General features: G+C 38.8%; 1 protein-coding gene across 1 annotated transcript in view; it reads right to left on the bottom strand.

Moving 5' to 3' along the window:
• cacna2d1a (calcium channel, voltage-dependent, alpha 2/delta subunit 1a) overlaps positions 1 to 13777 on the bottom strand; it is a 112792-nt gene that overhangs the window by 49243 nt on the left and 49772 nt on the right. Inside the window, exons 4-6 of the mRNA XM_079656357.1 lie at positions 5707 to 5766; positions 2499 to 2534; positions 1787 to 1922 (exon numbers count right to left, since the gene is read on the bottom strand). Coding sequence (XP_079512483.1) covers positions 1787 to 1922; positions 2499 to 2534; positions 5707 to 5766 — 232 coding nt within the window. The remainder of the gene's footprint in view (positions 1 to 1786; positions 1923 to 2498; positions 2535 to 5706; positions 5767 to 13777) is intronic.

The raw sequence follows: 13777 nt of genomic DNA, 5'->3' as shown, positions 1-13777 counted from the left end.
GAGGACATGTGTGTGTGTGATTGTACATGTGTGGTTTGTGTACAAAATAATTTAACCATCCATCAGTTAATATATCTCTTTGAAGGAAGCGCATGTTAAGATATTTCTATTTTTAATTCATTGGAAAATGTTGTTAAAAAAATTCCAATCAATGTTGTTCCAAGTCACAGAAATAATGAATGCCAAAAGACTGTTGGAAAAGCTGGTACCTGAAGCCATCAAAAATGTTACTATAGTGTCCGTTTCACATTTGATGCTGTAAGGTCATAATGAATACAACTACAATTATCTTGCTCTTGACGTCTCAAATTTGTCTAAAAGATGTGAGGGCTGGCCACATTTGGTAATAGCATTTGTATTGACCGATATTGAATTACTGTTAGCCAAATCTAGTTTGGCCGGTGGCCTGTCGGGTGTATTTTCCTGCTTTGTGTACAATGCTGGGAGAGGCTCCAGAAGGGAGGAACAAGGTTATAGCCGTGTATGTGATTGACTTTATTCCAGCCTGATGCGAGTGTGGACTCAGACCTAATAGTGCCAGCAGTATGGGAAGCAAGGGGAGTATAACAAATAAGTAATCAGAGAAACATGTTTATCTTATTTCTGATTTCCCTCAACAACGGCTGTCCAGAAATGTCACTGGACAAAAAACGTTAACGATGCCATTAAGAGGGAAAGTGAAAGGGTCACCAAAGTCATTAGGATGCCATTAGCAAAAATGTCTGGAGAGATTCTCAAACAGTGGAGCCGCAAACAAACCGACAATGCCATCCTTATAACAATTGCCAAAAACATAGCTAATAATGAGAAATCTACAACAGCTTACATGATGAAAACAATGACCAGAGGTGGGAGAAATACTCAGATCTTGTACTTTAGTAAAAGTAGAAGTACCAGTGTATACTCTGTTACAAGTAAAAGTCCTGCATTCAAATTGTTACTCAAGCAAAAGTATTGGCATCAACATGTACTTAAACTACCAAGTAGTTATTATGCAAATGTGCAGCTAATTCTAAATAATGTGTATGCTAAAATATATAAAATAATGTGAATTTACTCCGGGTGTAACTAAAGTCTTATTTAAGGGTTGTTTATATTTCCACATCATTAAAGTAACTAAATATATTAAATCAATGTAAGCTAGTAAAAGTACACCATTTATCTCTGAATTATAGTGGGCCGACGAACAAAGTAGCAACAAATTGAGTTACTCAAGTAAGTTACAAGTCCCTCAAAGTAGTACTTAAGTGCAGTATTTGAGTACATGTACTTGGTTAATTTACACCACAGACAATGACCAAGGAAATGATTACAGCAGTAAAAAAATCAGTTCGACAAAGTTTAAGTATCAATGTCAGTGTATGACTCCAAAACAACTGAGAACAGCTTCAGGCAAGAGCAAAGCCCCCACAAAAAGCCTATCACTGGTGGAGGCGTGGAGTTCTGTTCAACTGTCCTGGGAGGTCAGCAGGGTTACTGGTGAAACGGGAGGGAAAGGAGCAGCTGGTGACCAGGCTAAAGAGGGGGGTAGAGTGTGCTGGCCAGTGGGTGGTTGGCATCTGGGCTAAATTTAGAGTAGAGAGGCCAACCTTGGTGTGGAATTGTCTACACTACAGACAGTGCTGGAGGCTGAGATTTGCATCATGGGTACTGTAGATACTGGACATAGTGATGACAGGGATAAACAGAGACAGATAGCAAGGTGTTGGCTGCTATGTTTTACTATTTATAGAGGAACGATGTGTGAGAGGGATTTATTCTACAATGCATGTGTGTTAGAACTTACAGCCTTCGTAAATATCCGTAGGGATGTGCACGGCGGTGGTGTTGTACGAGACAAGTCGTTTGAAGTCCGGATCCACCTCGAAATCATCCGGAAGATATCGGTTCTTCCTCCCTTTTACTTCTTCTGTCTCGTTAAGCTGCAAAAAAACAAATAATTTGAGTTATAAAACCATCCTGCAGCACATGTTATGTTATAAAAGTGGTCTACGCATGTGTGTGCACCTTCTCTTCTACTATACATAAGTACAGTTTCTTGTTACTGTGAGGGACAAGGTGTCAATGTCGACTATTCGCTGACATTTCACAACTGACAGAGTAAAGTTTGCGAAACGGAAAAGTTTTAGGCACTGATTTATAAACCCTAGCATCCAGAGAGGAATTGTCAATAAAATACAGAGTGACAGAAGTGTGCTGTGGGTGCGTGGCTCTTTCCTACTGGGACAGTGGAGGGGAATTAGATGCTGATCCTGGTTATGAGAGCAGACAGATGACGTCTGAAGCCAGGGGAGGCCTTCAATGTCTCACGCATACCCACGTGTTATGACTCTAAGAACATGTACTGAATTCACATGAAGGTACTCTTTTAAAAAAAAAATACAGGCTAACATCAAATCTGTTTTTAGGTTTGTTTCTGCTGCATGAGGTGTTTTATTTAGAAATTGGCATCTCAATCACACTGAAAGAATGTAAAAGTATTGTAATCAAGTACTTACATCATCTTTGGCATTGTAGTAAACCGTGTTGTCGAGCTGCAAAGAGATTGAAAGAGAAACAAGAGAAGGCTCATTAGAATATAAAAACCAATACCCACCCACCCACCAAAAACACAATAATGAACTTGAACAGGAGCAGCCTTTAACAGCCTTCTCTAGTTGAAAGCTTGAATGCTCTACCACTAACAACAACCTAGCACCAGTGAGAAGTTTGTTTGCTGTACCTGTAACCACACCCGTTATAGTGTCACAGTGTACTGATGCACCCTGAGTACACTTCACGATCCCTGAAGCAAAGTAAGGTGTCTAACTGCTTTGCGCTTTATATCCACCAGTTAATTAAGATTCTTCACATAGGTGCTAAATTGTGTCTACCATGTTCGAATCCCATCTGGCTATTCTGTGTCTCCTTTTGGCCTACTTGATTTACCCTCTTAATTCCTTGACAGTATTAAGGGAGACTAAAAGTCCCAAGAGAAGCTTGTTGAAGTTTACTCTAAAGATTGAAGCTAGACAAGATACAGTACTTGATCTGGAACAAAAAACAAAACAGATGGAACAATACTGATGGCAATACGAACTGATGTTAAGAATGACTGTGATCTAAGCTTAAAGGTGACTGTAAAACGATCACATTTTTGTTTTGTTTTTGTTACATCTGCAACTGTGGCAGCAGTGTGTGTTTGACACTGAGGATCTGTGAAGGAAGTGGTGTTGTTTTGCTCTCACACTGCTGGGCTTCCTGTCAGTACAGAGGCTAGCAGGGCGCTAACGAGCTAGCCTAGCTGTCGACATTAGGATGTCCGGGAGCTACAGAGTCCACTGACTCCAGCAACCTGCCTACCACTTCTTGAGCTGCAAAAATGGATCTGCGACTCTTCCTGCCATTGATACTGTCACCTTAGCGTAAACATTTATCTATTAGCGCATAATTAACGATTAGCCCACACACTGTGAAAAAGAAAGCTCTGTTTAGCTTCTTTTACCGTTAGTGAGTTGGACATGCAAGTTAAACTATTAGTGAAAACAGTAGGTGTAGTGCCCATATGCTGATATGTACATGCAAGCAACAACATACACAGGACACTGTCCATGATATACTCTGTCAGGTCATGTTACTGCAGACAGGGTGCACCTCGAGAAGTGATGATAACACTAAGGTCACACCACCTCAGGGGAGGCTACTGTGCGCAAAGAACACGTAATGTGCGAAAGACTGAATTATTTATGCAGGTTTGGTGTTTAGGTGTGGTGTGTACTGCAAAATCAGAGTGTACATGATCTATATTTTGCCTGGATAATAAGATGCTGTTAACATATTGAAAACCAAACTAATTATGTCAAAATGTGTAAAACTTAATAACTCATTCAATATGGCATCCACTCACTGAAAAACAGTTATGGTGCTTTCCCCCATATTTGCAAACACTTGTGTCAACGCCATAATGAAAAACCTCTAAAAAAGTGAATTTATAATTGCCAGTGCTACCTCCAAACCCACTCACACACAAGTTTGATAAGAAATTGCCCTTTTTAGAGAAGCTGGATACAGCCTGTAGGCCTATATTAATAACAAGTGTAAATAGGGCCAAAGTCATTATAGTACACTGAACAGACACACAGCAGTCACAGCTTTTAAGTGTTTAAAGTCAGCAGGGATCGGCGCCCAGTAGTATTGGCCCAGTTATCAGAGGTGACAGACACATGCTCCACTTGGTGTTTCAAATACATTTAGTTTGATATAAATCCAAACAAGTACATCCTAATTCTTACATTAAGTAGGATTGTGTTATTTCAAGTAATTATTAGCTCCATGTACATTGAAAAGGCAGTTAAAATAAATTTTTGATCAGGTTATTCTTTTATTTATTTAGATGTTCCATCTAATCTGCTTTAGGAACAAGCCAAGGTGGCTATAATTATTGTGTTGCAGAGCATTGCAATATGTGGCTTCATATTACAGAGAATCTAATATCCCACAGAGGATGAATAAAAAAAGAATTGACTGGAATATATTGGCATGAAACCAGAGAGGCTCTATCTTTGCAGAGACATATCAACATGTGCACAGTGTACATTAACCGAATAACAAAGATGCTAAAGCTGTGCAGTGATGAGATTTGTATCTGTCAACTATAGAGGCGAACAAACCCTGCAAAGCTCTTATTGCTATCAAAAAGAATACAAATCTCTGAAGCCACTGAAAGCCTCAGTAGACACACTCCGTCAGAACACCAACAGGTTCATGCAGAGGATATGTCAGCAAAACAAGACAGCTCCTGTACCAGCGGGGTAGGAATAAACCAGTGTGTTTGCTAAGAAAAGAACTGGCTTGATTTTAGTATTCAGATATTATACTAAGAGTTTCCTATTGCGCTGGGGAGATATTTAATTGATTCAGGTATTGCAGGATTCCCCATATCATTAACCCAAAAATAAATGACAGTCACTAGTCAAGCATTTGGTGCCAAAAGAAAATTAAAGTCTCTGAGTAATATAGCCGATAAATGAATTCCTCCCCAGAGAGGATTTTTCCTGAAATTTTTTCTCAGTGCAACACAGTATAAAGGCAGTTAAATAATGTGAACTTTGAATGGAAAATAATCGTTAAGGATTGGCAAACAACACTGAGGACTTCTTAAGTTAATACGCTAGTTGAATTTCTTTGAAGTCCTCCTGCCACTGTATGCACACCATATCATTTATAATTTGTTAAACGGCTGCCAAGAGGGTGAGGCTTTTCTCATTGCAAAGCAGGGGCAGGAAATTAGCAATTTGCATTTAATACATAATGGCCAGAGCTAAAACACAGCTGCACTAGCAATGAATAGCAGAGAGAGCTTCATTGACATTCTTAAAGACACTTCCTATGTGGAATTGGGCACTTTATTAGCAGTTGAAAGAGTAAAATAATGATGTGTTCATATTACTTGCTGTATCTCCTTCTAATATAGTTCTTATATTATGATTAATCTTGAGTATCATAGACTAGCAGTGTGTGCGTGTCTAACCCTAACCTGGTATGAAGTCATTACAGCACTACTGTCATTGTAATGAGATTTGCCATCCAATTATTACAATCATATTGGATCATGAATAACATGTGCAACCCCCCCCCCACCATCTCTTCACCCTTTATGGAGTTCACGCCACCACTTGATTTTAAGTGTAATGCAGCCAGTGTTAATGAACATATCAGACGGCTCACCTCATTGTCGTCCTTCCACACGTGCTCCATCTGTAACTTTTCTGCTTCCACTGCCAGTCTCTGGAAGAAGAGAGGGGGATGTTAAATATGTTAAATATTCTCTTAAATACTAAAAATAGTTAGCTTTAAGCTACATTACTTTCAACATCATTATAATATTATATGTATATATATATATATATATATATATATATATATATATAAACGTTGTCAAAAGATGAGGTTTTTGGCGTTAGCAGATTTAGGGATTTAAAAAGGAGAGCCAGGCACAGAGATATTCAAACGGCTGCACAGACAATACAATAGCAATAATTTAAGATGATACACCCTCAAAGATCAAAACAAAAAATAGATGTATATTTAAAAAAAAAATAGAGATACAACAATTTAAATCATAATAAAAAAAACAACAACACCAATACACTGCCTTTAACTTAAAATCTTAACACTTCAACAATCATGTTTTTAGATTAGAATTGAAAACTCCAAATTTGCAGCACAAGAACATCGATTCCTAACCCTAAATGCAGCTGTAAATATGGATAATGTCAGAGCCACATGTGAAGTAATGACATCCAAATCTCAAAGAAAGTGCTGCTGGATCAGTGTGTTCATGGGAAAATTCCTCATTTCCTCTCAGCACCTGCAGGTATGAATGTGAACTAGCTGTGACACAATGTTGCACTATAATTAGACACTCACATATTTCGTCTTTTCCTGATCTAGTGCTAATGACTGGGTTAATGGATTTATAATGGGCCCAGCTTTTAATCTGTACCTGGTCCAGAAATGCACTGTACTATTAATTTCCCCCGGGAAATATCAAATCCTGTTCCTCCTGCTTATGTGTGCGGTACTACGGGTTGCTAGTCACACAGCAAGAGCAGAGACTTGATGGGGGCAAGACAGTAAATTAATTGATAAAATGAGAGGAGGAGGAAGGGGGGTTGAAACAAGAGTTATTGAATTAATTCTGCGTTGATATTTAACAAGACAGTCACGAGAATCTGAGAGGCTAAATCGGATTGTGGATTGCATGCTGACATTAGTCGCAAAATCAGACCTTAAATATGACACCAAGTGTTCGTGTGTTTGTTTGCAATTTTGAAATCACTCATCCAAAAGCAACCCTTTCACGCATAGAGGCTACTACAGTGGACAGCTTTTCAAAATGTGTTTTCTTGTATATGCATGGGTTTTTTAGTTGCACCGTCAGCCACTACATATTGTAGGACCCTATTGCATCATCCCATACACTGCTACTCAGTGGAAAGTCAGTGTAAGTGTATGATACATTTCTCTAAAACCAAGATGGACGACAAAAAGCCAGATGGACCGAATCACTCGTCGATATCTTGCCAATCCTTTTATGGAAAGCGCCCCCTGCAACAATGTTGGTGACATCTAGTAACAGCTAAGGAATCATATCATTCATAAATTGTCAAAGTATTGATTTTATGTTTGCAGGAAATTATGATTAATCACCTGTCCACTAAAGTGGACGTCATGCATCACTGGCTAAAATTCATACTGTTACTGCTACTGTTGTTCTTGAAAATACTTCATTTGCAATATCTTTTTGGGCCTTAAATCAATATACTTATGTTATTATAAAGTAATTTTAAGTTTGCACATCTTTATAATTTTTTATACTGACTGTGCATACTCTCCACCTGAGTGGACATATACACATTTTGTTTTCTAAATTAGAAAAAACTAGATAAAAATAAACTATAGTTAAAATCTTGTTTTTCATGCACCAAGAGCAATACAAACACTTGGTTCATGCATGAAAGGGTTAAAACTCTCACACCACTCAGCTGATATTATTATAGACTCACAATAAGACTAAGTATACATAATTCATGTGATTAACCCATCAGGGAGACAACAGATTGATGGTTGAGAGAACACAAAAGGGAAGAAATACATCAATCATCTTTAATTCTGACTCCAAACATGTAGTCATCCAGAAAATAGGCATTTCCTTACACACACACACATATTTAGCTTCCTGCTGCTCCTTCTTTCTCTAGCCCCCCGTACTGCATAATCAATCGGACCCGAGGCAACGTTTTGATAATGAAAACTGCCTCCTGCAGATCTGGCTTCAGATCACTCATGCCTGAACACCATGGCATCCCATAATGCATGCAAGGGGTTGACACTCTTCTGGTCTGAAACACGGTTACCTCCACAGCCTCTCAGTTGTGTCTCATTAGGGGAATTTTAGCAGCAACTAACAGAGGAGTCACAATTAGCAAAAGGTGATATATAGATATGTGTGTGGTTGTGAATCTTCTTTTGTGTTACAGTACGTTCCAGTTGAGCTGTGAAGTGGGAGAATCCGAGATCCTAGTCTGAGATTTCAACTGGATGATCATTTAAAATGGAGGCTCTGCATATGAACATTAAGAGAACACTGTGGATATGTTGCTACAATGTTTGTATTAGCAAAATACAACATAAAGCGTAGTAACAATGGCTAACCCGAGGTGACTGCTAAAGCTGTAAATCAGGCAAACAACTTTCCAGCAGGCGGCCATCTTTTTTCCGACTTGTGATGGTACGTCACTCCCTGGTGTTGATGGATAAAAATTTCCCTGAAGTGTTTAAAGTCAACTGTATTTAGAAATATATATGTTTGTTAGTGGAAAATAGTGAAGGAAATAAAAAACAAAAAAAGGTGAAGCATGAAGGGAAAGAACGTGATGTGAGGAAGAACAGGTGTGTGTACTGTATGAGAGTTCATGTAAGGACAGAAGGCCCATGATTGAAGGCCAATGGCTGGATGGAAAAAGTTTCCTGAAGATAAAAACCCAACGAAGGGGTACAAAGAATAAAGTTTGTCGTGGCATCAAACTCTGAGTCTTCACCGGTTCAAAGGAAGAAATTCACTACTACGAACAAAGTGAAGAAGAAAACTCATTTTATAATCTGGTCCTGAATTCGATTTAGTGTTCACTCTTCGACAGTCCGACCTCCCACTTCCAATGTAAATGGAACGCAGCATTCGTGTGCATGAGCAAGTAAACATATAACAGTAAAGGGACAACATATTCGGACTAAAATCAAATAACTTATTGTATTCATCCTGTCGTCCAATGCATCCACACACAAGCGTTTTGAGTCTTTTGGGGGCAATATGGCTCTCCACAGGTGGGTTATGGTGGTCTTTTTATTGCACATGTACAAATGCCTTGTCTGATTTAGTTGTCAGTTTCCAATCGCTCCACAGCTGCATCGACTTAATGGAAACATACTGCCGGTTTCCAGGCAGGTCATTGTTGGCGGAAAGACAATTCGGGGTGTGTGTTTCAATCAATCTAATAAACTACTAACCTGATGCTGTGGTCCCAAACACATCGATGGGAAGCACTCCTAGTGTATTTAAGCTCAAAGCATCATCACATAAATCGAAGAGGCTGATAGGTTTTTGTGTTTTTCTGAAGTCCCAAAGCAATGAGCAAAAATTGGCGCCATAAAGGTGAGTGTTTATATAAATAAACCAGGCACATTTTAAGTGTTTACAGCTATCCATCTAGAATATGTCTAAGGAATACAATATTATTAATATTGTCTTTTACCCTGACCCTTAAGATGCAACTAGTGTGTATTCAAGCCTAGTTTCTTACATAGATAACTTCAGTGAAATGTATAGCTTTCATTTTCTGCCACTGACTTTAAGCCTTTTTACTTGAAAATATGAGTTGAATTAAACTGTAGAGCCTTCACTTAACTTCTTAAATACGTTTAGTATATGAGAGATCTAACCATTTACTTGCAGTTGGACCATTATAAGGGGCTGGCTGATCCTGCCTTTGACTCCTCTGAGCCGAAACATGCGTACACACACCTGCCCACACACACCACAGAGGAACAGGCATTCAATAATAAGAATCTCCCCAGCAGAACACGAGGTCAAATAGTCAAAGATCAGGAGCTGCGGCACTTTTTTATCCCCATTTGAATGTTCGTGTTAAAACCAGTTTTCCAACATTTGGGTGGTGTCCGATTTACAGCATTTCACAAGTGTTCCACTTTGAACTTCCATTCGTACACACTTTGGATAAGTTAGAGAATTATACACCCTATGAATAGAAAGTATAGTAAGTAATACGAATAAATTAGGACAAAAAAAGCACCTGCTAGTAAGCTGGCAGAACATGTAATCATTTCTGCAAGCTGTTTTAGGATGACTAATGAGAACATATTGCGGGGTTACTGAACAGATAGTGATGATTATCTATGTCTGTGTATCGTATTGCCGTAGACAAGGATTTAGTTCCTGTGTGGAAAAAAAACACATAGCTTTTGTGCCACCTATTCTTTGAAGTGTTTACTGTCACGGCAAGTGCATAGCTCAGGTCAGTGAATAGTAAGCTGCAGATTAATGTGTGTATGTTTTTTTTTCTTCTGTTTTATCCATACTCCTAATACATGCAAAAACAAGTCGCTTCATAAATGGAAAAGGAAGCTTTGAATTGAAAGGAAAGACATTTGTGCTATGGCCTATACATTAGAATATAAAAAAAGAATACGTCAGATTTTATATGATTCATGTGTGCATTTGTCTGTGCTAAAAACACATGAACGAGGTGGAAAAGGGTTAGGGTAGTACCCTGATCTGACCTCATTACCAGCAACTGCTCTTAAGCACAGCTTTTTAAAAGAGATAATACAAAAAAAGTCTCACAGTTTGGTTTTCTCTACGCTTGGCAGTTGGAGTTCTGGCATTCCAGTCCGAGCTCTTAATCAAGTTATGACAGGGGACAGATCATTTGGCATGGTAAAAGTGCACAAAGAGCCCAAATTATCCTCATCCGTCCAAAAGCATCCTTGCTGATTTAAAAGTTCACTGGAACTCTCCTCTGATTTTGCAGAGAAATTGCGTGAACAAACACACTTGCTTTTTTTGACACACGTTGTTCCTGGCATTCTGATTAGAGCATCTAGTCCTGCCAACACACACACACACACACACACACACACACACACACACACACACACACACACACACACACACACACACACACACACACACACACACACACACACACACACACACACACACACACACACACACACACACACACACACACACACACACACACACACACACACACACACACACACACACACACAGATGTGCATGGAGGCACGGGATAGCTGAGGAAACATGAGCATCTGCTGTTGTGACTGGCAGCACTTTAGTCAGATCTATCCTGCTCAGCCTGTAGGGAGCCAGGAGGAGAGTGGTGAGAGAGAAAAAAGGGGGAAGAGAGAGCGATACATTTACACACACCCACCCACCCACCCACCGACACACACACCCACACCCACACCCACACACACACACACACACACACACACACACACACACACACACACACACACACACACTCAGGAAGACTGGCACTAGAAACAAAACAACTGTACAGCACAGTAAGTGCATTCAAGTTGACAAGTTAACCCTACTTACTTGCTCCAATCAGAGGAGTTACAATGAAGTTTTAAATCAATAACCCAGATATAAAGGATGCGTTTGGACCGTTAAGCTCCTAGTGCACTTTAAACATGCCAACTTGTCATAACTTGAGTGAAAGATGTGATGAATCACTGGAAAGCCAGAACATCAACTAGCAAACGTAGAGAAAACAAAACTGTGAGACATATTATTTAATTTAATAAGAGGCTTTAGTCCTGAGCTATAATTATAATAATAATACTTGTTATTTATATAGCACTTTTCCTGGTGCTCAAAGCGCTTAAACACACTATACACTTGCCATGACAGTAACAACTTTAAAGAATAGAACGAACAAAAGCTACATATGTTCATGTTTCCTACACAGGAGTTACAATCTATAGTCTAAGGCAATAAGCGACACATCATGGCCATTTAGAACCACAAACTTGGCAGGAAGTGACTTGTTAGAGAGTGGTGCCAGCCTCGCTCCTCGCTGCTGTGCGCTGGTTTGACAGCCCGTCGCTCCTCCAGCAGCCTCTTCCAGCAGAGCATGCTATCTGTGTGCCAGCTGGCTGAAAACAACTCCCAATTACTGCTGTACCCGGCTGGGATGTTGACATGGAGCTTCTGCACACACTGCTAATCCCACACACAGATTTACTGTATGTCGCCATGTCTTGGATTACAGAACTTTTTTAAGATTGCTTGATGCTTGAGCTTCCACTTTATCTGTGAGCAGGGTTAGAGGAGGGTTAGTTTAATAATATAATCTGTTATAATTACTAGTCATCTGTAAAAATAAATGGAATCAATAACCTAATCTAAGTTTCACAATGTAACATGATTACTTTCCGTTACTTTTGAATTACCTCAATATCAAACGAAGTGCAAATTAATACAAGAGAAAATAAATATCAATAAGAGGTTTTTAAGTGTATAATGTAAGACAACAGAACAATGTCACCTTAGAAAAGAGGAAACCAAGATTATATAGGATCAAAAATGGGTCCTCTTAAATTTAGGCTAGAACAAAAGAATAGTAGAGGTTACAAAAAGTGTTTAAGTTTAATATAATAATTAAAAGCATATTTTTGTTTAATAAATCAGGTGTCTACCTACTGCATTAAACATATCTATTTAAAATAAAGATTAGCCTAAATGAAAACCAAAAAGAAAATGCAGGCAGTGTTTCCATCTGTTATATATATTGATCTTTATTGATACATGGTAATCTTGCAAGTAATCGCCATTTAAAAAAAAACAGTAATCTGATTACGTCTTTTATTAATGTAACTGTAAGGGAAGACAGTTTTTCTGTATCCTGATAATGTAATCCCATTACATGTGATCAGCTATTCCCCAAGCCTTTGTGTGAGACAGTGTTTTGGCAGCGATGTTTTGATAAATCTTCAGCATTCATTTCACACTCATCACACTGAGCTGTCGTTGATGTAGCGAGACGGCAAGAAAATAATGTTGAATTCTAAGACAAAAGAAAAGTCAACAAGACCATGTGAACTATCAATTATCACATGAAGAAACGTTGTAGTTTCACAGCTGCCTGCATTTAACTACGGTAGATATGACAGTGTAGAAAGCAATAATGAGTGAGAGACATCAAAAGCCCACACACTCTCTGTACGCATATACTGTACGTCTGATAAGTAGAGAAACAGAGAAGACAAACCCAAAGCTGGAGACCCATAGAGAGTGTGCAAGAGCTGGGCTGACCAAAGCAGCTACTGTACAGTAGGCACACAATATACACACTCCAGGAAGTGGTGAATACTGAGTCATTGGTGGCCAAAATAAGACACACACTCCATCTCTACTGTAGGTCAGTGATTTTACATTGTTTGCAACATTATCGATACAAACATTAAAAGTCTTCGGAGATATGTTTCCGACATTTCCGTGATGCGGTGACATTTTCCATATGCTTTCCAAAAGTTAGTTTAATTCTCCAAACAGTTTGGTTGGATATTGATTTATATTATTTACATTTTATTTTCTAGCTGTTTTTTTATATTTATTTAATTAAATAAATCTTTATGCTTTTATTTTGAAGGCGGTTTTGGGCACTGGGTGACATGGGCACCAGGTTATTATATATATATTGAGGATTGTAATATTGGTGGGATTGGCGCACCTGAACGAGCATATTTATTTGTTAACCAGGAGAAACCACAGGAAGAGCCACAAGTGAAACCATTGATGTACATATTGTTGGATCATTGGGACACAACCACCAAAAATACATGAAAACGACGTTCTGGCCTGGACATAGGAACATTTCCCCTGCGTAGGATTTGCTTACTGGTGCCCCAGCGACACTTTTATTTATTTATTTGAAAATGTTCAGCTTTATTTCTTTATATCGCAATCTAATTTAGAGTCTGTGTGCCCTCCCCTTCCTACTGTGTGTACATGGCAAGCTAACATTGCCATTTCAGAAAGTGTTCCAGCAGATATAGGAGTTGGATCGAGGCTTTATGATTTCAATTTTATAGAATAATCTGCCATTCTTTTTGTTTTACACAGAACATGACAGCACCATGTCTTGCATTGCAGCATTCAAGTGTTTTGTAATAATAGTAACCA

This window comes from Notothenia rossii (assembly GCF_949606895.1).
Source record: "Notothenia rossii genome assembly, chromosome: 10".
Taxonomy (NCBI): Eukaryota; Metazoa; Chordata; class Actinopteri; order Perciformes; family Nototheniidae; genus Notothenia; species Notothenia rossii.
Note: the sequence above shows the minus strand (reverse complement) of the source record. Positions and strands in the feature narration are given on the sequence as shown.